Below are 27785 nucleotides of genomic sequence, written 5' to 3' on the forward strand. Positions count from 1 at the left end.
GTTTATGCTAATCATATTACTTTAAGCGGAAAAGATCCACCCACGAGGTGACTTATGGCTGAATCATCGCTGCATTTCCCAAAATTCACGGGTTAATTACGAAAAAGGGTTTTAACAACGGAGATTAGGCTAATCCTTTCCGATTAACCTTGTTGGAAAGTCACGTTGTTTTTTACGCACTCTCAGCAAGATTTATGATGATGTCAGGACGGTTGAACTACACAAAGTTGCTTCGTAATCATCGGCGGTATGAATCCTTTTGTAACATAAGCTTACTGACCTGTTGTCATCATCATATATCAAGCGATTGGCTATTTTATTCGAAAATCGTTTGGTCAAAGAACCGCCGCATCCTTTTCGAGTCGGCTTGGAGGTGGCAATCAAAGTGTCAATGATGAACCTCGGCGTGTCTGTAAGCGAGACGGTTTTCCTAAAGTCATGATTTTTCCTGGATCGGTGCCAAGACCGAACCTACAACGATCGGGGGAAAAAACATCATAGCCAAAAAATGAAAAGGATGCTCATACCCAGCCGGGGTCGGCTTGGGAACCATATTACATTTAAATTCTCGCGCTTTCATCCAAAAAGAAGACTCTAAGATCTTATTGCCCTTCAAAAGCTTCGAGTTTTCGAACGGTAGGTGCGATAGGAGAAAAGGGATGGATAAAATTATCATATAAATTGTTGTACGTAACGTTCACATTGTTCACGGGTTCTTGCCTCCTTCGAGAGGCTTGTTCGCGCACAAAGTTCGCCCAAAAGGGAGGATATTTGGATGGCTTCGAGGACTTCTTATTGGCTTGCCGTTTTTGCCGACTCTTGACGCCTTGGAATGTTCAACAATCTTATAAGCGACGAAGGCGGTAGAAAAAGGAAAAGCCAACCTTCGAAAAATGATAAACTCCGGCAACTATTTTTGCTTCCCATTCCTAAGACATTGCCGCGGGAACTCTTTGATAGGCTAATGCCGTGCTTTCGCGCAAGGACACGTGCAGGCAACATCCCGTTTGCAATAATATGTAGTAAAGGATGAAGAAAACGACCCTCTCCAATGGGCCGAGGCTCATAAGTATGTTTCCGCTCCCATCCCTGCCTTTGTAGGTACTCGGAAAAACTTTCCCAATTGCATGAATGCGTCCGGGGGAACTTGGAAACCCGGCTTGGATCTTGGTGAGCATCTGAAACTGTTACAATACTCTGTTGGTGGAATTTCAAATCGAGAAAAGCTTCACACGAATGGTTCGGAGGCCTTCTGACCTTCTGCCTCGGGAGGACAAGGCACTGCTCCACCTTCCCCTAGCCCCAAAACGGAAGTTCCTACGAAACGAAGAAACATGCAAATGGAATGCACACCCGAGAACCCGGCAGGTCGACTTTATTGGAAAGTGAACTTGTGTGAAGTATTTGATCTTGCCCCGGGAAAGGGTACTCGTACCCCCCGTCCAGGATCACGTTTCCTTACCACGCCACGATCGACTTCGACACGGACTTGGTGCAGTTTTGTGCAGCCAACCTGCCGTCGGGCGTTGGGCGAATTTGCATCGAGATGATCCGTGAAATGGTTTGCCCATATTTGCACACATCCTTAAGGGGTTTCGGAGTAAAAAGAAACTGCACCATTTGAAGCGTCGAACTGATGTTACGAGAGGTGTCAACAGTTGGAACGAGTGGAAGAAATGGGAACGATTGCATAAAATGATACGAGGAATGAACGATAAAAAGTAACGTGGCAGCCTCTGCCTTTTTGTAAAGAAACCCAATTCGGTTTACTTTTATATCCGTACAGCTAAATGATGATTCTCAAGTATTTTAATATTGACCTTCGTTTATTAGGCATAACATTAAACGAGGATAAATTGTTTGAAGTCAAATACTATTAACACAAAATACATCTTCACATCCGGTCAAAGTTAATTAGCAAAAGTTTCTCTGAAAAGAACCCGGCCTACATGGCTTAACAAGATTCGACACTGGTAGGTTGCAGATATCTTTGGAGACTTCCCCTTTTCGCCTTTCCATCAAACGATTAAACCTTTTCCACGTACGCTTAGCCAACCAGGACAAAGCACCGTCCGTGGTAAGTCCATGTCAAACGGATGAATGGTTTAATCTATCAAAATCTACCGGCTCTAGGCTCAGGACTCACGAGAAGATGGAGGATGTTGACCGATCAACCCCGAACACCGGTTCGGAACATGGTCGTCCGTACTGCGCCGTAGCGTTCGGACCATAATAAATGGGAAACTCACCGTGGCGGAAAATTAATAACGGCTCATCTGCACCTCCAATCGTGATGCTTGGCAGAGCCATCGGCGTCTGGCGTCTAGACGTATGGTTTTCGGCCCCAATTGGGGGTTGGGAAAACAGAAAAGCTATTCCATACTAACCACAGATGGTTCCAAGAACGGAACCGTAGGTGAACTTTATATCATTCGGAAAACAAAAAGAAAAACGCTCCTTAGTTACTAGCAGATAAATCAAATTATCGACCAATGAACAAAATAAATCTGTTTATTTCTCCGCTCCATCATAAAAGTTACAGTTTGTTTTTAATGTGAAACTTATCCATCGCTTCTCCAGTTATCATCGTCCAAAATCAAGTAATCCTTATAGCTTTGTTTCTACTTTGTTTGTGGTGGAAGAAAAAAGCAGCTTGTTCCGTAGCCAGAAATAGCTGATGGAAACTTTCCCCGTTTTTCCTTTCGCCATTTCATGGATCAATTGATTCACTCTTGAGTTAACTTTTTTCATAAGTTATCAAATTTCGCCCCCCCTCCCAGAATCCCATTCGCCGCAAGCAACTCAACGCTCATTGATAAATTCCTTCCTGTTACATGCACAGTGATATTTCTGTACCAAAAATCCTCCCACGAAAACGGGTTTGCCTCCGGAAATTTTCACCAGAATGAAGGATGTTTGTGTTGTTTCCACTTTGTAACTCCCGATCTCCCGCTCGGCGTTTCCACCAAATAATTTTAGCGGAACGTGGAATCGTGGAAAGCTGTTTGAGTAACTCCCTTCTCGAGTCCTTCGCTTGTTGCTCTCTTGTAACCAGGGGAAAAAGTTGGCGGGCTGGAAAAGCCACCGGTTCGGTGATTTCGCTGTCTTTCTAAAAATAATCAAACTTCTGCTCGATTTAACTTGCGTCCTGGTTCATCGCTCGTTCGACGACCGCACGATTGCGCCATTCGGAACAGCGTCACGTAAAAAAGCCGTACCGAAAAGCACACAAAATTGTTACATTATTTCGATCCCAATACGCGTGTTCGTCCCTTCGGCTGCGGTATCCTTAAGCATGTTCGTTGTTTTTCCGTCGCTGGTGTCACATTTTTCTTGGTCTTTAATTTTGTCAACGCCCGCAGACTAATCGAGTTTGGCAGTTTTGATACCTGCAGTCGTTAACGATGACACAACGTGCGATGATGTATTTGTTGTCTGTTTTCCTCTCCATTCCTTTCAGCTTATGCTATTATTAGAATGAAGTTGAGTCATTCTACGTTGTGACTGTGTTTTAGTTGGGAAAAATAAATACTTTGAAAATCATGTTGGTGGAAAACAAATACATCATACGGGGCATGTTTCTTTTTGCTCTCCTTGTACGAAGACTTTGTTGTGTAGCTGTTTGTTTTCGAGCACATTGTTTACAGCTCGAATATGTTATAGCCCCTCAAGGTAGGCAAACCGCGGCGCATGCAGCTGTTTTTCAAAAATACCAAATAAATACAGTATTTAACTAGTCAATTCGGGATTGCCTGCAAAAATTTAAACAAATTTTTAAAAACATATTTTCCTATAATCAGCAAAGCAGAATTGAATCATACGTAACTGCTAAAGATGGCTTTTCCTTCTGCGTTAACATAACGTCTAATTTATTCTTGTACAATTCGAAGAAATCAATCGAATATGAATATAATATGATCACATTTGATTAGATTGGGACTACTTTCATACCGATTCATGTGCTGGAAAATCCCTTATTGTACCCGCCTTGACCATGAATGTCATTATCATAATCATACCGCCCTTTCTATTGATTTTGAATCGAACCAGCCGGAAACGTGATTTCAAACCTTAAAGTATCCATATACCGGACGGACGGACTAAAGGATTCACATTTAACTCTTGCTTGTTGGAGGTTTCTACGGTTCCAACGGGTTGTTTTTTAGTGGCTTCCGGTAGGAATTCTCTGGACAAAAATAGCCCGACGTCGGGCCTGATTTTCCATTACACTTGTCAGGAATCGAATCACCATGCGATGACCTGAAAAGGGACCCAAGACAGACAAGGCTCGACCGAGGCTGGAAACCGGTAGCGGGTTTTGATTTGAACTCGGTTTCCTTTGCCATCCTTCCTTGGACGGCTGAAACCCTACCACGTATTACTGAAGAAGGATGCAAAGGAAGCGTTCCTGTTGGTCGTTTCTTCGAAGGAAGACCATCACCTAACATGTGCCGGTGGATTATTCATTCAATCGAAAAACTAAAATCTGGTTCCGTAACCGAAACGAGCGCGGAGGAGGCAGAGGGAGACGGCATAGTTCCTAGATAATGCCGCTTCGGAACTATGCAAGAAACTGTCCTCCCTCAAGCACGTGCTGCTAGAAAACAACAGCCCGCGGGAGACGAGGTCAGAAAGGCGAAAGGGCAAGAAACATCACGCACCGAGCGTCTGGAGCGCCTTAAGGAATCTGTTCCAAGAATCCTTCGAAGTGTGTTAAAGCAACCTTTTTTTTTCTTCGTGTGCAATGTTGTTGTTTGAAGAAGAAAATACAGCGAGAACGAAACGAAGTCTTAAACTGGGTCCCGACACTTAATCGACGATCCCGAGCAAGCGAAGAATCCGTAAAAAAAAGGTTTAACTTAATCTGCATATTTGCGTTGCATCCCTTTCGGTAAAAGCGCCTCCGGTAGCGAACAAGAAAATGAACTCACATCAAAGCAACCAAGTGCACCGGCCTGCTCCGCTTGTTACAAACAATTCCGTAAGAAAAACTAATGCCACATGGCACGAAACGGCGAGCCAACGGGAAGGAACAAACTGGAAAGCGTGTACATCCTCCATTTGGATGCAAATGGAGAAAAAATGTAGCTGTTAAAAACGCCGTGAAATGTATCCATTCTGTGCAACAATAAATCTCCGTTTGCAACCGGAATTCGAAGGGCCAGCGGTGGGGGAGTCTAGGATATTTATGGCCAAAACGTACCAACCCCGTTTCGTTATCTTATGGCAGCGCAAAGATCTAAGTAACCTACTTTAAAATATCTGTTTAAACCAGTTGGTTGAGGATGGTTTAATTCACCTCTGGTACTTCTTCAAGGAAGCAGGTCGTTTACTTATGCAACGTTCCCTCCTTCCGTTCAAAACACTGCCCGCAATCCAGCAGCAAAAACGTCACGAGCGGAAGTCACCACTTTACACCATCGACCACCAAACACCGGGCCGGTGCGCTGGGAGTTTGCCACCAATTTGCTGCTTAATCGTCCGTTCGGTTCGACACACTCCTCGATGGTATCCTTCGGTGGCGGATCGGATCGGATATCACAAGCCAATGCCCGACCCTCTCGGCAAAGACGGGACGCATCAGGGTAAGATTTCGCTCCCGTTTTGAATAACTTATGAATGCCGGAAGCTGCTACAGCAACAGTAGCCTTAGGAGCATCGTCCGCAAGCCTTGTGCTTCGTCGGTTTGTCCTGTTTCTGTATAGAAATGGACTTTAAGCAGGCAGAATGTTAAGTGGGGTAAACGGCAACGTAACCATTTAATTAATAGAGTTTCACAAGCTAAAAGCCATCTGCATTAAGGAAGTAGTAGGAAAATGCAACATCCGGGAGATGGACACTACGCTGAAGTAAGTACGAGTATTAATTTCACCAAGTTCTCGATGGTAGAAATCCATATGGTCCACTTTTTCGTAAAGTTATCATCTCAGAAACAATCCAATTTTCGCCGAACGAATCATTATCTGCTGACACTATGAACAACGGCATACCTAGTGCGATATAAGAGCCAATAAATCAAGCGCCCACCCGGCCAGCTGTCGATTCCCGCCATGTCATCATACCCGTTCACGCCTTCAACAAACGTCCATTCGCGTCGACAACGTGTATATCTTATCTAATTGTGTTGTATTTATAGCCTCATTCTAGTGCATTAGGCTCGGTCTCGTTGTGTCTTCTCCACCCGCCACACACGGGGTTGATTCGGACGAGCCTTGGCTGGCTCCCGGACCATTTGTGCCCGATTTGAGTGGCCAGAGGCGGGGCAGATTAATGATATTCCCACGATCCGATCGGATGGGAGCGTCAACGGAACGTCGACACGGTGGCTCGTATTGGTATCCCGCGTTTACTCCCGGGATCGCGGGAACGGGGCGTGGAGCTAACTCCCCAACAGGTCCCGGTATGGCTTCATGAGACGCAGCAGGGTGGTGAGCGGGAACTGACGCGACGCGTCCCCACCGAGCTTGGCCAGGAAGTCGGCCAGGGCGGCATGGTAGTGGTGCAGCATGCTGTCCATGTGCTCCCGCCGGAACTGCTCCCCGGCGGAGATAAAGAAGAAGTAGCACAGGTCGAGAACGGGCGACGCGTACCGTGAGGATTGCCAATCGGTAAGAATCACTCCCGTGGCCACATTATTCTGTCAAGATGAAAGAAATCGAGCGGTTAGGGAACTGGCATTCTGGACGGTTTTGGTACCTCGAACATACCTGGTTGTGAGAGTAGATGAGATTGTTGATCCAACAGTCCCCGTGCGTGATGACATAGTATGGTTCTGCCCGGGCCGGATCGAAGTAACCCTTGAGAGCCTCGAATACGGCATCCTTGACGGCGACGATCTTGTCCCGCTCGTCTTCGAAGCGCGTCTTCATGGTGGTGAGGGCGCGATCGAACGACTCCTTCATCAACGTCACCAGCCCATCCTGGGTCGCCAGCACGTCCGTCATCTGCTTGTACTGCTCGAACGCTTCCGGCCGCTGCTCCTTCAGCGCAAACGAGAGCGCATGCAACCGACCGAGCTGCTGCATCAACAGCTTCGTGTGCTCAACATTGATCGGTTCCAGCTTGTCCCAGTCCCACTTCTCGTACGCCTCGTTGTACTCGAGCATGATCAGGGCCTCCGGTTCCGGCTTCTCGGTATCGCAGTGCGCCAGGTAACACCGGGGCGTTGCGTAGAACCCTTCGCCCGACTCCTCCGACACACCCTTCTCCGACTGGAACTCGTAGAACCCGTTCAGAATTTCCCGATAGAACAGACACTCGCGCTTGAACAGCTCCAGCGAGCGCGGGTCGTCGTTCGGCGGCACCTTGCACCACACGGTAAACTCCCGGTCGTCCCCATTGATGATGGCCTTGAACACGAAGCTCACGTACCCGTCGCACTCCATGCGCGTCTCCTCGTCGAAGTCCACCGAGAACAGATCCGGCGTAAAGCCCTGCTCGACCGCAATCCGCCGCATCGCCTCGTACACGTAGTCGTTGAACATCGGCGTGATCTTCTTGGTCGCCATTGTTGCGCTGTTGGGGAACGAGAACTGACGATTGTTCTAATCTTTTTCTAAACACACACACACCGTGGCTGTCCGTCTGCTTTGGCTGGAGAGTTATGCTCTGGTCGGCACGAATACCGCGGGCACACTGACGACGATGACGATGAACTTGCAGAGATGAGTTCGCTTAGAGTGGTCCACACGGAACCGGCTTAAATACATCCCCAGTTGGTGTAGGTTTTGCCGCGGAATGCGTAAGTTTGCGTGAACGCGAATGGCTCCACATTGCTCCCCATTTTTTTTTCCTTCAGCCGGCGAGTGTGTTCGCGAATCACGCTGTTTATCTTATCTCAGCTGCGTGCGATGGGGGGGCAAACTCAATTGAACATGCTTGGGTTGATGGAAAAGTGAAGGGCCGGTTTGTTTGGAAATTTAAATGGAATTTTTTCCCATCGATTAGAATTTGCTTTGATGAAGGAATATACTTTATTTGATCTCAACTAATAATTTAAAAAAAAGTTCAACGGGCAACGAAGCTTTGGGAAAGTCACCAATCTCATCATATTTATTCAAATAAAAATGTCAAAGCCCATTTTTACACCAACCCATAGTATCACACAAATCAATATTGACTCGACACCACGCCAATACTCTCTTGGACGCAGCCTCACTTATGAGAAAGTATGGTTTGTAACATTGCGCAATTGGATTCAACCATTTCCTGACCATGTGCAATTGGCGCCTAACTGCCCAAAAAAGGCAATTTTGGAGAGCGGTTGATTCATCGATCGCAGCTTGCCCTGGAGGCAAGATAAGCATCTTCTTTGTCACTTGAGAGTAAATTGTTTTCCACACCCAATCCCGGATGGAAATGAAGTTCGCGGGTGAAAAATCTCATTTGGAGGATTTTTTTTTTGGTGTTTCATCCAAAAGATGATGAATAGAAAAAACCAAACCCAAAACGAACCCAAACGAGTCCTGCGGATAATCCGGAAATATACCACGGGCAACAGCATTTTCACCGCATTTTCCCCGAGACAATTGTACGGGGCCAACATAGAGAAAACAAAGTAAAAGGCAATGATATTTGTTTTTATGGTACGATTTACATAATTCCTCATTTGTTTGTAAACATTCGGTTGCGATACCCAATGTTGGGTGGGAGAAAAAAATAATAAAAAAACACGTGGGCTCGCCGGGTGAGGGAAGTGTGGTGCATTTTTAATCCTTATTGCCACATTTCCGGTTCCTTTCCGTGATTGTTTTGTTTTTTTCCCCGCTGGTGGGCCGCCCTCGCTGGTTTAATCTTTATATCCTCTCCATCTCCTCCTCCCTACTCCTCTGTTTCAAGCCATTCCCTTTGTCATTCACGGCCAACATAACATAACACCCCCGGCACTGAGGCGGATTTAAATGTTTTGTTATTAAATTATCGTGTTTATGAAGCTTGCCTCGGTTTGAGCACGAAACTCCAGACTTCCAGGGGCTTGGGAAAACGAAAGGGGGGGTAGGAGCCCCAGAGCCTGTGAGGACGGAAGTGCAGTAAATATCCTCACACCCCGTCGATGGCGGTGGTCCACGTCTGTTCCCGCCAAAGGAGAGGGCCATTTATTGTTTACGAATACCGCGGGACGGAATTTGTTTTCCGACTGCAGTGTTATAGCCTTGAAACTTTCAGGCTTCCGTTCGTCCTGGGTCGAGTTTTGTTTTTTTTTGTGGCAAGGAAGGGGAATGAAAATAAAACAAACAAACATCTCTCAACGTCAAACTGACCGAAACTGGTGCTGTTCTTTTGAATCCCTGCAGGATTTTCTGCTAAAGTCCAATCCATGGGATGGTTGCAAAACGATTTGAAACAGAATATCTTGTGACTTGCACAATCCGTTAAAGAATTAATATGATGGAATTGTTTTTACTATAATATTGTATATTTTAACAAAAAATTATATCAAAAATTTTCAAAATTCTATTCTATTCTCATAATATTGTAAAAATTGTGAAACAAAAAGTAGTTAAAATATTCTTTAAGAACTAAGAAGCACATCAGCAAACCCAAATAAACATTTAATAGAAACGCGATGCTGAAATAAAATATTCTATTTTCAATTCCTTGCAATAAACAAACTCAATCCGAAACCATAACCATCGGTTAAATAACTTCTGTGGGAAACTGTTTTCATCCACCACTTCAACCAAAGGGCAAGTGGATGCATTTCACTGCAAACGGTGCATTTGATATTTACCTTCACACCATTTACCATCCGAGCCGTGATCCGTAGCAGTCCAAACATGTTGGCCGGGGTCGGGGAAATTGTTTTTCTTCTAGTGCTGCCTTTTCGAGAGCCAAACATTCCGAGCGCATTTCCACGAGGAAACGGGTAAATCGAGGATATTTCTACTTCAGCAAAGAAAAATCCCCGCGATAAGAACGTCGTGGTGCCATGGTTTGAGCTGGTGTCGCGTTTGGTTGAAGATTAACGGTGGGAAGCGTAAGGAGTTGGGAAAACTTTTCCCGGGCGGATTTTGTCTATGAAGCCTCGGTGTGGCAGAAAACTTTTCTCCAAAGAAACCAGTCTCTCGCCAGCTGTTGGTGTTGGAAATGCAAATTCCTCTCATCGGATCGCAAACGTGGGTCTGAAGGTGCACTGCATTAGCCTTCCTATTGCCTTCCGAACGGCGCCAACTTGCAGTGGCACAATCCGATCCGATGCCGAGTGGAAAGGATTGAAGATTGACGCGCCGGAAACCAGCTTAAAGCAGCGAAGTCCAAAGTCATCTGGAAACCCACCAACGGGGCTTCAGCTGGCTTCTGCTGTCGCGAGTCTGTTACCAGAATTGTCGCTGCACGACTTGAAACTGACGTTAATCACCAAAGGATGATGTGCGGTCGCGAAGAGCACCGTTCCCTGCTTCGGTACCGGTTTCGAAGGGGCTTGAAGTTATTTTCCAAACACCCACGTGACCCGAGCGGATGGTGTAAATTTGAATATAATTATTCCAGGCTCAACCGGGAAACCCCGACAAGTGCAGCCAGGTCCAACCGAACCCAACCAAGCAGTTGGGAAAATAGTTCAACGATGGAGTGGAAAACTAGCGCTAAGCCGAGGGAAAGCTTCTGGTGGCTTACAGGATTGTGGTGCACAAATACAAAGCACACACACATAAAACCACGAACTAATTACCCAAAGAGTCCCCGAGTGTCAAGGGGTTGATTCCGGTGGTTTGCTGGTAGGCACTTGAGTCGCAAGGATTGTTTTTCTCCTTTTCTAGTTCGTCCCACACAAGACACTTGACAGGACGAACCGGTTGGTACGCCATATGAGAAATCGCTCGTGTGTGTGTGTGTGAAGCACAAGTGGCTCAAGGACCTCGGGAAACCCTTTTTCCCTTTATGGACAGTGGCACATGGCGTCGCATGTCGCAGCGTTGATGGATGGCGCACAAGACCGATCGGTATTGGCCCAAAAGATGGCAGAACGTAACGGAGGTAAGGCGGACATAATGAGGGATTTTTTTAGGGACAACGAATGTCATTTGGCTGGATAAAGAATAACGGTTTCATAACGTTTTTCCACAAGGAAGTCATCATTTATAATCCCCACAAAATCGAACCGTACAAGAGCTACTTTTAAGGGTTTCATATGTTTTAGTTTATATTTGTTTCATAACTTACTTAAAACATAATTTTTAAAAATCATACACATCTACATAGAGAATAATTGTTGACGGGGAGATTGGTTTAAACACAACGTACGTAAAGGGTGCAGAAAGTAACGAGTAAAATTCGGAGATATTTGATATAAATTTCGATACGTGTATGCCATAAGATGTAAGCTAAATGTTTCCAATATTCATGTGCAGGATGATGTTGCGAGTAGACAATAAAATAGACAAATAGCCATCTAAGGTGCGACTCGTAGGTAAAGGTGGAGGAGGGTTTACGTTAAATAGAAAAGTGCGACGCATAATTCGTCTGGAATTGGCTTCCTTCGATTAAACGCTTTTAAAACATGCTTCATTTGGTATTTCTGTAGTTTCGCGGAGCCTTTGCGTTTCTTTACGCATCGCAACAGGCTCGCCTGTTTCTTGCTCTGGACATCAAGGGTGGCTTTGGCTAATAGTGCTGTTTCATTTTTCTTCTTCGATAAACGTCCTGCAAACTTACTTTTTATCTTTCTCTCTCGTGCCTTATAACTATTCCATAGCATCTACTTTAAAACTCTTTGGCATTCAGCGCACATTGTCGATACAGTTCATTTCTTGCTTCTCGCGTCTTCTTCTGTTTAAAAAATAATCGTAAAAAGGTCCACTCCTCTTCTCTTCTTCCTCCGTTCGAATGTCCTCTTCCTCCGTACGGTGTCCATCTCGATTTGGTGTTTCCCTATTAATCTCTCTTCGGTTTAACTGGTAATCTGTGCCTCTATGTACCTCGTTGTGTGGTCCGGTTTCCACTTCAGCGGCTTCCCTCCGCTTGGGTGGAATCGATTCAAAGGATCCACTGCGGGGTTTCATCTTCCCCCGCCGGACCGAACGATTGTTGTGTTTCTTACTACTACGATGCGACTAGGATGATAACAAAAACACACACGCACACACGTGGGGGACATGCTAGGGAGTAGGGGAGAGTAGAGTTAGATGTACACAAAGTTACCGACACCCTTGGCCGGGTCGGTGTTGACCATCTCGTTGACGGGCGGTGCGCTGCCGTTGGTGGAGGATGCCTTACGCAACGTCCCAGGGGTCGCTTCCGGTCCGAGTGACGCACGAATGTCCACCAGCTTCTTGTCGATGCCGAGCGAAGAGAACGAGTGGCTCACGGTGCGGATCTCGCGAATGTTGTACACCGGATTGTAGGACGGTGAGGCGAGGGCCGAGGCAGGGAGGGTCGCTCTGTTGGTCAACGCTGCCACCAACTGCACGCTGGAGGATTTAGCTGGCCGCGGTGGAGGTTGCTGGTGTTGTGCGCTGTTTTTACTTTTTATTTCCGGTGGTGCGCCACTTCCCCCGTGGAGCAGTTCCGTAGGTTCCGAATGTCTCCACGTCGTGGTGGTGCCTTGGGGTTGGGAAGGACACTGGTGGCAGGGACTCGTGACGTCGTTGTTGTTGTTGGTTACCGATTTCTGAGGTGTGTTTCTTCGTGCTTCCACCTCGGGTTCACTCGACGACGATGACGAAGAGGATGTATCGGACGAAAGGGAGGAAAACGACGAGCACGATGAGGAGGAGGACGCCGACGAAGTGGACGATTCAGCCGAATCGGCGGAATCGGTCGACGCGGTCGAATCGTCCAACGAAACCTCCGGGTAGGAGCCGACGAATGAACTCTCCTTCAAGCAAAGACTCTTCGTCTCCGCCGGAAGATCGTTCAGCGAGGACAACCCGTCGACAATGTCCGAGATGAAGGTGTTGGTCGGGGTGCCGGCCGGTCCGAGCGAGAAGCTGGTCGAGTGCAGCGACAACCGATGGTGGGCAAACTGCGCCGGATGTAGATGGTTGTTGTGGTGCGCGAGGGACGCGGGTTGCTGCAGTGAACCTCCGTTGGTGCAGGAGTCGAGCGAGGTGTTTAGAATGAAGTGTTTCGTTTCGGCGATCGTTGCCAACAGCTGGCCACTGCGGCGGCGTGGATAGTTGGGATTGCGGCGCACGAGAAAATGCATAATTTCACCCTTCTGCTGACGCTGCAGCTGCGTCTTCAGGGGAAGATCGTCCGGGTGGAGCTTGCGCTGGTACTCCTGCCCGGGACACACCTCGTACAGCGAGAACTGCTCGACCGGTTCGATGGAGTTGTAGCAGGAAAGCAGCAGCGACAGCAGCTCGTCCGAGGTCGTCTCCTCCGAGATGAGCAGCGATTTGTACTGAGAGTTTGGCTGCAAGGCCGAGGTGTGAACCCGTATAAGACCTCCCGGTCTCTGTTGGAGACAAAATCTGTAAGGGAAACCAAAGGAAGGGAGCGTTTAGTAGGAAGCCTTTATGTGGTTCGGAAACATTAAAAAAAAAAGGTTTCAATTAAAGAAACCTACCGTGAGTCTCCCTTCGGGTGGCACGCTTGCAGCAACGCCGGACGTGCTTCGTCGTCGAGTTCTAGGACCGATTTCACACCCGGACGGCGTACGGTTACCTCCATCGTGAGATAGAACAGCCTCGGATCCCGGTGGCGCATCTTACACCTGAGAGAAGAGAAGAATGAAAAGCGGTGGATAAGAAAAGTGAACATAAAAACCAACCGGAAGGTTCGGTTTGACCGAAACACGTACCTTCGGAGAAGCTGCTGGACGACTCCTTTGCTGGTGGCGTCGTACGAGATGCCCAACGTTTTGTACTCGATGTCCTGGCGCAGGCACGCGGTGTAGATTTTAATTGTGGTCTGTTTGGGAAAAAAACGAGCAGAGAAAAAACGAGAAACCGATAAGTAATCGAAGGAAATAAATCGGAAGGAACATAGATATTCTTCGGTTTGCGAAACATCTGGACGTAGGAAATCATTACATTTACGGTTCCATTTGGTAAAGGGGTTTTCCTTTTCTTTGTTTCCTACAGATAAAAACCCTTAGGTGCAACAATGTTGCAACCGTCCCTCGACCCAGTTAGAGATTAATCCGATGTTTTTCGTGCGTTTCCCGAAACCCCACCGGACAAAAGCCCAACCTGGTCGTCGAAATGGTCCACCGACCGAAAAAAAAGGACAAATCCCTGTGTTAGCGCGAAAGGATTTGTCCGCGGTGCCTTTGGGATTTTTTCGGCTTTAGGTGAGCAAAATAAGAGGCCTCCTCCCGGTTTCCCGGTCGGGAAACTTCAAAGGAAGAGCATCCAGGATACCCGGAAGTAAAATTCGGGTTTGGGCGGCTTTGGTGACGCAAATTGGGACGTTGGTTCTTTTCAACCGTCCCTTCGTTAGTGCGTAGTTGTTGAACGTAGGATTTCGGCCGAAAAGCTCCCGGTTGGAGTCTTTTTTTAACCGAACGTCGAAGAATTCAAAAAATCCGTTTGGTAAATCCATTAAAGCAGGCGTTGGTTAACAAAAATAAGTTCAAACACCTTTCGCTTTTCGTAGCGGAATGTGTTAAGGCCGGAGAAAGCTTTAATAATTTAAATGATACCATTTCTAAGCAAATCGAAAAACCCGCTACCGTTTTTTTTTATTTTCGTGCCGCTAAGATAAGGCAGCATTTCCGCGGCGAAAATAGAGAGTTTGCGCATTGTGCGCATTCGGCCTCCATTGATAAAGGTGCCATAAATCGTTCGGGCGTTAGTTTGTTTGTTTGTCTCACCTCGAACGACGCACGATGGAACGTGTGCGCGGGAAAACTCGTCCATCTTGAGATCGCGCATGCGCCGTTGGGTTTGTTTTGGTTTTCCTTCCAGCATCGGAGAGAAAGCGCGGGAAAATCACCCTCCCATTTCCCCTTCCGAATGGCTCAATCCCCTCCGTGTTCCGTCGAGGTGTGCGGTGCGTGACTCAAATGTGATTTTAATGCATAAAACAACCACCCAGTAGTAGAAGCCACCCGCGCTGGTGAGGGAATTTTCTTTTGCGCTGTTGTGTGCTTCTTTGTTTTGTTGGAGGAGGCAACCTTTGTGTTCGACCTGCGACTGGAAGCCCGAGACAACCCGGTGTGAGTCGAAGGCTCGTGCCACCGGCATTAGAAGGTGCAGTTTTCACGGTTTTTCCAACCCCTCCCCGTGGGAACTTTCCGTTCGTGCGCCTTCGCCCAACTGTGCGCAATTCAGTAATTTATTGTCGCAACGAGCTTTACTCCTCCCAACCCCTGGAGGTCTTTTCTTTCTCCCAACGAAGAAGGTTGGCACTAACTCCAAGACGGTCCCCGGAGAGACGTGATCCGATGCAGAAACAATGGACCTTTCGAACCCCCTTTTATATTTCCAGCTCCCGAAGAGGAGTGTTGGCCCCGGCGGGAGTAGAAGGGGAAACTATTTTAATTAGACAAATTTCCAACCGGAGGGCGCGGTGAAAACCCGATGGAACGCTAGCTAACGGCGGGGACAAGGGGCCATTGGAGATAATCGTCGCGTGCACTCATCACATGACGCACATCTTCTCTTTTCTCCCGTGATTGACTCCTCTGTCCGCTGTGACAAAACATAGGGAACCCGACGCTCTCGATGGAGTCGATAAATCGGTGGAATATTCACTCACTCAACCACTTTCACCGATCGCGGTGGGAAAAACCGACGGGAAACAAGGTGAAAGAACGCTCCCTTGTTTAGGGAAAGAGTAACACAAAGTTGCAATAATTCGCACCCATCGTCACTTAGACATTATTGGACGTAGAGGTTATGCCTTTCGGTCTGGATTGGACCCCAAAAGGTCTGGCAACGCAAAAGCAAAAGGACAATCCGAGGAAAACGATGTGCCTTGGTTAACCAGCGATACGTGTTTCCGTGAAACAGCGTTCCGCACAGCAAAAATAAGGCTTTTCCGATGCCAGCGGGTGGAAATAATATGCTCACGGTGTCGCTCACGGGAATTCTTGCACGCCCGTTTGCGGTGGCTGTGATCGTTGTAATGGAAGAACGAGCTCATATTACCCCGACGCGGCTTGACATTGGGTGGTTGAAGAAAATCTTCGCGGGAACTTAAAGCCATTGAAAAGGGGATCCTGTTTTTGAACTTTGGCTTTAAGGGAACATTTGTGTGAACCGCCCGAGACAATGTGCGGGTGTGAATACTGGATTCGCGCATGTGACAAGATAAAGCATTAAAGGAAATTACCAAAGATCATGCTCACGGGGTTATGGAAAACAGTTAGAGGATTTATTAAAGCACGTGCGTGATGCGGTGGATTTGAGAAAAAATATATTAATCTATAAAGTACAATACTATCGAGCCAAAAACCAGCTACCGAAGAACGTGTTTCTCGGGAAAGTCTAACCGGGAAAGTCAGTCCACGACGAGAGATGACAGCGAAATAGGCTTTTCACCACCGGGCGCACGTGAGCTGACGCCAAAAATTGGCACCGGCTGGTTTTCCCCCCATACACACATATGTACAACGCAACAACATCGCTAGACAAATGAGCATATTTTCCATTTAGCGCCATTTTATTTTTTTGGCACGCTGGGAAATCCATTTTTCGTGCGGTTTCTTCGCTCGTGGAACGAACCAACAAGGACGTGCCTTCAACGTGAGAAACCACAACAAAAGGAACGTTGGAAAAATACACACAGACGCTCGCTCACCAACCGGTTGTTGTTGGTGTGGTGTGGTACCCTGACAACCTCTCCCTCTCCGCGTTTTCCACGAGATCATTCGGGAATCGAGGTTCGCGGTCGCGTTTACGCGCTTCCTTTTTTCCGATTTAATTTCCATTTTCCGAGCCACTGCGCCGCATTTTATCTGCTTCGGCATCCGGCAGGTTGAAGGAGCAGGATGGTTCGGTGCGGGGATAGGGTACAATTCGGGGAAATCAAGTCGACCGGGTATGGTTTTCCACACGTTGAGGAATAACATTTTTATGCCCTCTCCTCGAGTTAAGGACGAAACTGCGCGATAGGGGAGGGGGGTGGGAGGGGGAACTAGGAAAGCAGTTTTTCATCGTTTGTCACCTCTTCCAACCATCCACCCACATTCGTTATCGTCGTTCACCCTTTTTCCAGTGGGATGGAAATGGTGAAGCAAAAGTTATTGAATCACACAACAGGCCTCCTCCTTTTGCTCAAAACGATCGGTTTGGAACCTCGTAACACACACACACACACAACACCGCATGTCATGGCCTTCGACAAACGTGAGCTCAAAGAGGCTCGGGAAAGATAAGAAACCTCAAGCACACACACTTTACGCGTCATAATAGTAAATTTTCTCCTCACGTCCTTTCCCGAGCGGAGAACTAGCGGTTGGAAAACTTCCTTCCTTTCCTCCCACGGTTTTCACAACCCGAAACTGGAATGTACCGCCCCTTCGGGGTGACGGTTTGTGCCGACCGTAAAATTTAACTTTGTGTCACCGGTTCCATCGGCGTCTAGCAAATTGCAGGCGTAAAACGGCTTTCCCGCGCGTGGTGCTTTTCCGAACACGGCCGCTTTTCAAATTAACCCACAATGGCGTCGGAGGGACCGCCCTTGTTTGGTGGGTGGAGGCGTAGATCGGGGTGTGAGACCGTTTTTAGGACATAAAACATTCCTTTTTATCCTCACCAGCGTTCGACAAATGGCTGCCGATTTTCAGAAGTAGTTTATAGTGGAATTGATTTTGGAAAATCAGTTAGAAATATTTCATCGGTTCCATTGGGTTATTTATTATTTTATGTAACCGGGTAGCATGAATTGAAATAAATAAAATCTAGCCTACCTAGCTTTAAATTTAATCAACGAATAAAAAAGCGGAAAAAAGGGATTCGCATCAATCGTGAAATGTAAACTTTTCCGGGCGGGGGAATCGACCGCAGGGGCTCACTTTCAATTTTCACGACCAATCCATGGGATTGAAAGAAAATTAAATTGATCGCTATGGCGCACATGGACGATGACCCTTCACTCAGCTTGGGGGTTTAGTTTGGAACCCCGTTTTATTTACGACTTATTTGCTTGTGTCTTGTGTCCCCTTTTTTCAGAACTTTAGAACTGGACCTTGAATTGATTCGAATTCGCGAAGACGCTGGTGATAATAAAATTTGAAAAGTCACCAACGGTTCCGGACGACCATTTTTTAAAAACCCTGTGTCGTAAAACAATCGGAATGGATACTCTTGTCAAACGGAACGCAATTCTCCCGATGCCGATTGATGGCCTAATAATTTCTACCTCCATTCGATCGTGCCGATAGACGTTTCGCATTTATTTTTACTTCTCAACTTTACACTCTCGAGGGTGGCATGTGCAAGTTTTAATCGGTTCGATACATTCGTTAGCAACTTTTATTAGTTTTGAAAAAGGTTCGGCATTTGTCTCAATGTCACGCAATAAAAACATGTTTGAAGTAAACAACTGACAAACACATGTTTCCCAAAGGATCGATTAATGAAAACAAGGAACCGAAACTATCGTTTTTCCATCGTGGCGACACTTTTTCCCGATGAAATGGTTCCAAACCCCCGATGTTCCACCAAGTGGACAAAATCAGAGGCCGAAACTTTTTTCGCCCCTTTACACTTTTTGTTTTGAACTTTTACTTCCGTTTTTCATAGCGTGTGTTCTGAAGCGCAACCTATAAAAAGACCCAGAGAGGGCCCCCTCGCAACAGTAACGACATTTGTTATCAAACAGTGATTTAGTCTTTTTTAATCATTCGGCACGAAAAACTGCTGCCCGGTGTCCCATTGTCCAGCGAGTATTTGCGAGTTCATTTGTGCCACTCTGAGTTGTTGGTTGTTTTATTTACTTTGATGCTGTTTTTCTTTGCATCTGTTCCATTTTTTTTTCTCTGATTTGGATACCGGATGGACCGGTCAACGGGTGTAACGGGAAAGGGCGAATATTTTTAATCTCTCCGTGCCGTGGCCGAGAGAAGGCGCGCTTTAATCGGACGCACGTCATTATCGGGGCGGAATATAACCAAACTTATGGAGGGTTTTTTTCCTCCTTTTTTCCCGCTCCAACGATAGGGCGTTCGTGAAATGACAAAACGGGAGACCGGGCGGGGAAAGCGCGAAACCTCACCCCACCAACCCCAACCCCAGGGCCAGTGGTGGAAATGAAAATAATCCAAATATTTTCACCCCAAGGGGTGGATGCGGATTGGATACCGGTGCCACAATCTGGTGGTGATTTTCGTTTCGAGTTTTGTTTCCATTTCTTTTCGTCTTCCCTCTAGCGTTTTGGCCCGCTGGCCATCGTTCGCAAAGGCAAGTGATGAGGCAGTGAGAGTGGGGTGGTGGCGGTCCAGCAGTTTCCGGTAGGCACACGTCAGACTTACTTTAAAAGCCGAAAAAGCGAAATTAATGAGCTCCCCGGTGGAACCACATTCTCGATTCCCAAAACACCCAACAACCGGCCCGGGTGGATTCTGCGTTTGGTGGGGAAAGGGCGGAAAAAGTATGTTACGAAATTTCACAAACTGTATCCAAAAAACAAACCCTTTCTTTTGACCGCATGCAAAATGAGCAGCACCGGTTGTTTTTTCTCTCCCCCTGAAGCAAATTAATTTAAACACACCCGATAGTGCAGAGCCTCCGGCATTGGAACTAGGAGGTCCCTTCCGGCCAAGGAGAAAACCCGATTTTGATCCTCTCAATCAACACCCTCTCATTAGGCGGAGAAGGTCGAGATCAAGGTACAAGGCCGACTCCCGGAAAGGGCCACATCTCTCCTTCACCGATAGGAGTTTCGCTGAGGATCTTCTTCCGAAAACCGAAACGGTCCGTTAAATTCATCAACTAACATATATCCCACAAGCGGGTTTCCCAAATACTATTTATCTACGAACACACACACAAACAAACCTTGGCAAATTGAATCCGATTCCGAGCAGTTTAAGCCAAGCTTAGGCCCGAGACGAGAACCCAAAACCGGCGGCGGATTGCTAAACGAGTTTAACCATTTTTACTACCGCTTACGTTACAAATAAGGGTTTTTTCCAACCTCGTTGTCCTTTTTGCCTTTGATGAAGGAAAGAAAGGACCTCCTTTTAGTGTAGATCTATTTTAAGTTAGCCTTCCGACAAGTGCGTTTCTATTTTCCGCCGTAAGAGACAAATAAATTCCCCAGAAATTAGGGTCTTGTTGAGGTGAAATAAATTGAGCAGCAAACACGCAAAGAACGGTCTTAATGAACGCGCGCGCACACTCCAAAGGTAGCCCAAACATAGCCTTCATCTAGGACAGGGATCTTCCATCCAACTAGCAAATGGAATCAAAGTAAAACGTAACCGTCCTAACAGAAGGATGTAATAATCCAACACTATCTTAGTTCAAGTAAGAAAATGGGCACAAAAGAAAACCCAAAGATGGTCAAATAATGAACCGCAAATAATACTTCCCGAATTGGTGAACCCGGAGATGCTTCGCTGGGTCCAGGAAGTAGGTAAAAGGTCGTGTAGGTCCTTTCATTTCCTTTTCTCAGCAAAAGAAATAAAAAGGATCCTTGGGGTTCACGCAACCGAACCCCAAAAATAGCATAACATCTTTCAACAGACCGCGGGCCATTCGGTCCTTCTTATGCCCCGGGAGGAGCCAGAAAGCAGCAACAGTTGTACTAAGGAAACCGGATAGGAGCCTCTGTTTAGCAAACACAAGACCGAGCCTGCGTACCATTTGCGGCAACTTTCCTTCGTTCTTGGATTTCGGGATTCGGTCACGAAAGAAGGAAAGGTAAGCGAACGGTACATACGCCGTGCAAACAACGACGAGCTGCTGAACACCTTCACAAGAATTCGTCCAGATTTAGCCATCTTGAACAATTTCACTACTTCCTGAGAATGAATTTTTCCACCCTGCTCGGTTTTCCAAACGGTTTAATCCGACAACGGCGCAATGATTCAGCTTGCAATTTGTCGACACTTGCGAAAATCCAACTGCAGCACCAGAACGTACACGAACGTCCTACAATGCCACACCTGTCGCTCCCATGTAAGGCTTCTGCCTCCTGACGCTTCCGGTGAATCATAAATCGGGCTTAAGGTCGGACCGGTTCTTTCCTTTTTCCGGTGCTTGGTGCGGGTGGTCATATGTTCCGGTTTAGTGTTTCAAGCGTCGAGCTGAGCGTTCCCTTTCGAGGGTCTTCAGGAAGGAAAAGAGCAGGTGTTGCTAACGTTGGTTTGCCAAACGGACACACTCCAACTTTTACCTCTCATGTGGGGAATCTGAGTCATAAATCGGTTAGCGTTGGGCAGTCTTTCACCTTTTTTGGTGTGGTTTTCGCTCCACAAACACCGGAAGGGGCCAGTTTTCTTCTATCTAAACAATATTTTCCTAGCCACCATTTCTCTTCCCATTCCAAAACAAAATGCCGCCCCTTGATATCAGCAGCTTCCGTTCCGATCGTTCGTTCAAAGAGTACAAACAGACCGCATCGAAAAGTTCCGATGGAGCTTTTCCTCTGCGAAAGCGAAACCATCTGCTCGCTCGCTGGTGCTAAAACCAATTTCCTGCCCGCCCCGATGAGGCCCTTTTCTAATTCCCTTCTGAAGCCTCCCCCCTCCCCCCGGATGAGCAAAACATGCTAAACGAAATCCAATCTTACTAGGGAGAGAGGTAGGGAGAAAAGGCAGCCATTTACAATCCATCGATCGCGATGATCGTTGCGATGCCTTTCCGCGAATAAAAATAAGCCGCTTTTCCTCCTTCGTGCGTGACTCAATCGTATGTGTGTGTGCCTGTGTGTGCATCTTCGTGATCTTTGCCTTGCCGATCGGACGATGTATGCTGAACTTTCGATTTCTAGCGAAAAATTTCACCACAAAACTGGGGCAACTGACTGACCAGGGAAAGACACGCCGCTAGGGTGAAGAAAAACCACCCTCCACCGACAAAAGGGTTGACATATGTGGCAAACGGATGGAAAGCGCACGACGGGAGGAACTGAAACGTCACTTTGTGACAGTTTGAAGCAATCATTCTTGTGTTTCTTTGAAAACCGAACCGAAAACAGTTCGGTTTGATCTTTTCCCGCGCAAAACGAAAGCAAAGTGAACCTCATTTATTAAGTGAGCTGTTAGCCTTCGCAAAATACTTTCTCAAGTCAATTTCGATGCAGTAGTAAACTTGCGCGCACCCGGAGGCCAGAAAAGGGCAACCCTCGTACCGAATGCACCACCGGGTTCGGTTCGCCACCGGGCAGCTGTTGCAGATTTAATTAGTTGCATACATGCACCAGCTGGTCCGGTTGCATCCGATGTCGATTCCATCACCAGATTGCGCGCACACCAGAACTCTCTCGCGAGATTCTTCATTGCCCGTTTCGGTTTGCTTGGGGTCTTCCTGCCCGTTTTCGTAGCCAGCAGCATGTGTGTTTGCTGTGGGAAGCCAGAATCCAATTAAACACTGAAGGGCGAACATGGCAACCTCCGGAGTGGTGTTCTTGTGGTTTGAGAATTGCTTAAAGGAACCTGCTGTAACGGATTGGAAAATGGCAAACTGTGGCCCAGCAACGTTGGTTTTGTGTGATTCATATTTTCTCTCCGAGGGGAATCTATTCCATTTTTAATCCCAACCATCCCTTAGACGTCGGTTCTGCAGATGAAAACAACACAACACAACACCGTTATGAGCACGATCATATTCGCGCATAATTCTCCCTGGCGAAGTGAAGTGAAGAGTAAGTGTGTGTGTTCCGCGATCCATATGCACAATTAAAACCACGCAACGCACCAAGAATGGCGATGAACGATAGCAAAGGTCTCTCCGGAGGAGGTGGGTGGGAACGGGGGCAAATATTCGCCCCGCCGGCACGAGCGAAGGAAAACCAAATTGCTTTCCTAACCTCGACGGCACGCCATGTTTTTTTCGACGCGAACAATACTTCATTAAAATGGGGATGATTTGCTAACCACATGCATCCACCATTTGTCGGAAGAGATTCAAACTCATGCAGGCCAGCGGATGACTTCTTTCGCACACTCAGCACTACACATTTTTCACGCCAACCCAAAACATCAGTGGGGAGGGAAAAAAGATGTATGTCGTCGTGGAAAATAATTTTACTTTCCTCACCCGGTGGTAGAGTAACAACCGAGCGTAATGACAATAATTAACGTTACGCCGATCTAACCGTTTGCGTTTGGTACCTTCTTCCGGCTTCCCTCACCCAACCCTCGGAAAACTCTCGTACGGAAACGTTACGTTTTGGCCAACAACCAGCGCGCGCGAATGGTCCAAAAATTGGGTGTCGAACCACTTCACCGTAATGAGCACCTCGTCAACATCTTCATCGCCGCATCATCATCATCATCATCAGGTTCATTGAAAGATTGGCAATGGCCAGTTGAAACGGGAGGGAAAATGGGGGACAAGGCGGTGTGGGTAGATAATAAAATTTAAATCCCCCCGCCGAAAAACTAGTTGTCGGTGGGGTTTTAACTTTTTGCCTTGAAAGTCAAAATCAGAGCGACCATTGTTTGGCCGAGAGTGATGGTGTTTTTCCGTCCCTTTTCCCCCGAAGAACGTTTTGGGGAAAATAATTGCGTTATGTTGCAATTAGAGTACGATTTTTTACGACTCTTTACTGGGGGGAAAAAGGCAAGATCAAATATAAGACCGTGCAAAACGTTCAACTCACAAGCCACTTGGAGAAGTGAACTTGACTCCCTTGTGGAGTCCCGGATTGCGAGCCGAGGATTGCAGAATAATTAAATCGTAAACTTTGCATAACGCTCACTCGTGGCTTCTTGCTCCGGCGGTTTCTCTTGGGTGCCACCTACCTGGGGAATGGTCTCGTTGAGGCTGGAGTAGCTGGATGCCCTCGAGTGACTTCGCAGCTGGTCGTTCGGAGGTTCCGGGCTGCCGCACAGCGACGAGGCGCAGGATGTGGACGAACGCATCGACAGCGAGTCGGACCGGCTGCGCATCGGCGATATCTGCACGTGTTTCAGCATCTGCAAAAGAAGGAGGATCTCCGATTAGACACACACACGAGCATACGAGTAGACGAGTGGGACACACGTTTGGTTTGTCGGGAGGTAATGACAGATAATTTCTGCGATATTCCGATGAGCCACAAACCGGACACAGCTGTCACAGGCATCGGGTTTGACACCGGCATCGATCGAGTCGTCGAGCTAATTGATCAATTATGGACGTCACCGGGGCACGTTCCAGTTCCGCACTTGGAGCGAACCGTTCATTCACCGTTTGGCCCGGTTGTTGCATACTTCCAAGATCTGACCGTGGAAGATAAGTCCATCCCGTTGGTGCTAAAGTCTTCTCCCCTGAGATTCCGTTAGCGACTACTGATACTATGTTGTAAGCTAGAGTTATGCAACCGAGGAGGAATAAACACACCAAACGAACTACCCAGGGGGATCGATCTCCAATCCATCCAATGGTTTGAGGATTGATCGATCATTGGAAGTCGCGCGGAAGTTGAAGGCTATTAAAAGCCGAGAAACACCTCCTCGCGCTCGAGACGAATCGATCGAGAATTCCACTCCATTTGTCACAACACATTCGAAGTCCCGGTACATTGTCCCCATTGTCTGGATCATCAGCGTCGTCACTTACGACACCGCGGTAGGTCCTCAGCACAATGACTTCCCAGAAGGAAGCCGCCGGTGGAGTCTCTAGCGCTGTATCGGGAATGTTTGGGGAAGAGTTTCGGTTTAGGTCCCGCGACTTCCTATTTCTGGCGATCCATTGGAGCCCGCATGAAGTTGCGCAACTGCCGCCCATTACGTGACGATTTACGTTAATTAAAATGCTTCGTTTTCATTCGAATTTTGAGTTCCCGCGCGGGAGAAGGACAGCGATCCATCCAAATTAGATTCGTGTCCCGCAAGATGCTTCGGACCGATGGTCAACCGTACACAGCTCGGGCTGGTTTATGCGGCGATCGGCGAAAGAACCGAGAAAGGAAGGAAAAGAAATAAAACGGACGGCAGGGTCTTCCAAAAGCGCACCGGATGAGAAGGCACGGCGAACCCGCAAAAGCGGGCGATAATATAACATGAACTTTTGAAGATTCACGATCAACAACACAAATCGTCTCGGGACCAAGCGCCTTTGGAGGAGATGATCCAACCGTCCATCCCCCCAAAACCGCCCGGATGGCGTTTCGAAACGACCTTAGAAAGAATGCTGGTCCCAGGCATATTGAGGCAGAAGCGGTTACTCTGGAATCCCCATTAAGGGCTACACCCCGGAGGAGGTGGAACTAGAGCCCCGCGAGAATGGGTGAGAGCTCTAGAAAATCTGGCGACCGCGGGAAACGATCCCGTTCGCTGCAGGTTCGTTGCGTCTACCGCACGGGGAGGAACACACGACATGATTACGACACATTCTTGGGAGTCTCCCTCTCTTCCCGGGCTCAATGCCGTGTTCTCTACGCATTCCGAACGTTCGTTCGTTTCTAATTTCATTTCACCGGATTGTTTCGTCCAGATTTTACATTCACCGCATAGTTCTTTCCCTTCCCAAATATCATGTCATCACATTCGATTGCAGACGTTCTCATACGCACGCAGGGAAACCGAGAAGGTATGTCCGACATCCGGGGATCACTGATCTCGTTAGTGGCGTATCGGCGGGAAACTGAGGATGGGTTTTTATGATATTTTTTCTTTAAAGAACAATTTCATCAGTTTTGCAAAGTGATGCCAGGCAAACCGGAGCATATTCGGGGGTGAAAATTTGTTTATCGTGGAAAGTGCTTTAGAACATAGTCCAACCTTTCGTTCCAGCGATTGGATGACCTAGTTTTAAAGAGCATCCTAATGGTCTGTTTGACCTTCGGCCTCCGACTTCTGGTAAGTCTGGACACAAAATCCCTCAGGGTGTTAGAATACCGAGAAACAGCTGCCATGACTTTCAATTACTTTAATGTTTCGAAACTCAGCCAATCCTCTGGTTTCCAAAATCCCTGAGAATCGCCGGATAACGTCCGGCGATCCCGGGAACGACCCAGGTCAACTTAGTTTCCGGGAGACTGACCACTCTCTTCCCACATCCGTTGGTTCACCCCTAGAGCGTCACTCTTCACCTGATCCCTTTGTTCCAAAATTTCCAAATATGTAAATATGCCTTCCTCTCTCCCTATCATTGGACCTCATCCGACCCCAAAGCCAACCGCAACACGGTGCGGTTTTTCGGGGGTCCCATCGCTCCAGGCTGGGCAAGCCTGGATTTGCGAGTTGCACAAAGGGTTCGGAATTTTGTGCCTCACTATCACACCGTCGTCTTCCTCAGCAAACCACAGCCCAGATCCGGGACAGGACAGGTTTCTGGGCGGAAAATCATGAAATTAAACCCTTCCCAGTAGAACACCGGATGCGTTATCGGTTGATTAACCGTCCGCCGGGGGTTTGCCGAATGGCGCAAAGTTATTGTTGATCCGACCGGTTCGGGTCGGGGATGGCAGGAATCCGGAACGAAAACAACAGGAAGCTCCCTTTTTATTCCGAAAGCGCGGGCGCATGGATCATGGGAAAAAACAAAACTCGCCAGAACGCGGACGGAATGGAGAATCGATTTTGGGAGAAATTTCACCCACGGGAAGGGGAAGAAACATGGTCCAGAAGTAGGAGCGCAAGAATGCGGACAGAACGAAACGATCTTTACGACCCAGGAGAAACATCTCACTTAATTAAATTAATTTACGGTCATTCTCCAAAAATCTTCACGCCAGTGTGTGTGTGTATTTTCGGGAAGAACGTTTGAAATGTGCATGCAGATTCTTCCCGCCGATGGCTCCCGGTCATTTCGACCATTCGGTTAAGTTGTAGCCCGTGTTCAAGAGAACTTGTTAAGCAGGCAATAATTATTCATTCAACGTGCACCCGACAGCAGCCCATCGTGTTGCCCCGGAGTGCCCTCAGCTCAAGGCTCCAATCGTGTGAAGAAGCTCCACAGTCGGAACACCCGGTTAAGAGCTTATCTTCAGCGCCAAAGAGTCAACCCAACGGTGGCGTTCTCTCTTTGCACTGGGGAATATTCTTGGTGCTTCCCGTCGTGTCCACGTCGTTGGCTTAAGAACGTGCTCGAGAGCCACAAGTATCATCAAAGGCCCATCTTCTACTTGGGGAGTGAAACAACGACCACCTACAACCGTAACTATGATTTTTAATTTGCTTTTCAATGAGTTTTTTAATAGCAAATAAAAACAACAGAAATGATGCTTTTAAAATATAGAGTCTACCGATTATACGCGAATCCAATCGAAAGCGCTTAGCACGCGAAATCCATTCGAAACGGCCCGAAATGCAACAAATTCTGCAAACGAGCGTCACTCTTACGCCACTTGACAGCTGTCACAAAGCCTACTGAGAACGGGTATTAAATCCGACTGTCAAATCTCTCCATGCTTTATCTTTTTTTTTATTCTGCTCCTAAAGCATTCTCACGTTGGACAAATCGTGTGGAAATGGGTCTCGACATCACAGCAACCATGGTTTCCATGGTGAGGAAAACCTGCCCGTTCGTTACAATGGACCGAGAGGAGTGATTGTTACTGCAGAGGGAGTTTCCCGGAGGGGAACATGTCGACAGCACAGCTGGCCACAGTACCGATTAGCGCCAGGCCAGTTAGTGAAGCTCCAAAATCACGCAAAAAATCCTCACACCATGGTGAAACTCTGTACGTCAAGAACAATAGTACCCTGGGGTACACGCACACAAAACCGCCTGTTTTTTAGACGAAAGAATATTTGGCTATTTATTTCTGCCGTCATTCTAAGCTGACTACCAGGGTTCTCT

General features: G+C 47.4%; 2 protein-coding genes across 2 annotated transcripts; both read right to left on the minus strand.

Moving 5' to 3' along the window:
- Window positions 1-6332: 6332 nt before the first annotated feature.
- On the minus strand, window positions 6333-7508 carry LOC131281522 (uncharacterized). Its single transcript, XM_058310856.1, has 2 exons — window positions 6708-7508; window positions 6333-6637 (listed from the first exon to the last, which is right to left on the minus strand). Exons 1-2 carry the CDS (start codon window positions 7506-7508, stop codon window positions 6380-6382), a joined length of 1059 nt encoding a protein of 352 aa, XP_058166839.1. The 3' UTR covers window positions 6333-6379.
- Window positions 7509-12118: 4610 nt separating this feature from the next.
- Window positions 12119-23974, minus strand: LOC131281828 (uncharacterized). The gene is made up of 5 exons (XM_058311184.1): window positions 23801-23974; window positions 13742-13851; window positions 13508-13654; window positions 12561-13412; window positions 12119-12485 (listed from the first exon to the last, which is right to left on the minus strand). The coding sequence occupies exons 1-5, from the start codon at window positions 23972-23974 to the stop codon at window positions 12119-12121; spliced, it is 1650 nt and encodes a 549-aa protein (XP_058167167.1).
- Between the last annotated feature and the right edge of the window lie 3811 nt (window positions 23975-27785).

The sequence above is a fragment of the Anopheles ziemanni genome, chromosome 2, assembly GCF_943734765.1.
Source record: "Anopheles ziemanni chromosome 2, idAnoZiCoDA_A2_x.2, whole genome shotgun sequence".
NCBI classification, from domain to species: domain Eukaryota; kingdom Metazoa; phylum Arthropoda; class Insecta; order Diptera; family Culicidae; genus Anopheles; species Anopheles ziemanni.

Coding starts and splice junctions, on each gene's coding strand:
- LOC131281522 (XM_058310856.1), bottom strand. CDS start 7,508: ATGGCGACCAAGAAGATCACGCCGATGTTCAACGACTACGTGTACGAG. Junction 6,638..6,707: donor TCATCTACTCTCACAACCAG/GTATGTTCGAGG, acceptor TCATCTTGACAG/AATAATGTGGCCACGGGAGT.
- LOC131281828 (XM_058311184.1), bottom strand. CDS start 23,974: ATGCTGAAACACGTGCAGATATCGCCGATGCGCAGCCGGTCCGACTCG. Junction 13,852..23,800: donor TCAACGAGACCATTCCCCAG/GTAGGTGGCACC, acceptor TTTCCCAAACAG/ACCACAATTAAAATCTACAC. Junction 13,655..13,741: donor GTCCAGCAGCTTCTCCGAAG/GTACGTGTTTCG, acceptor CTCTTCTCTCAG/GTGTAAGATGCGCCACCGGG.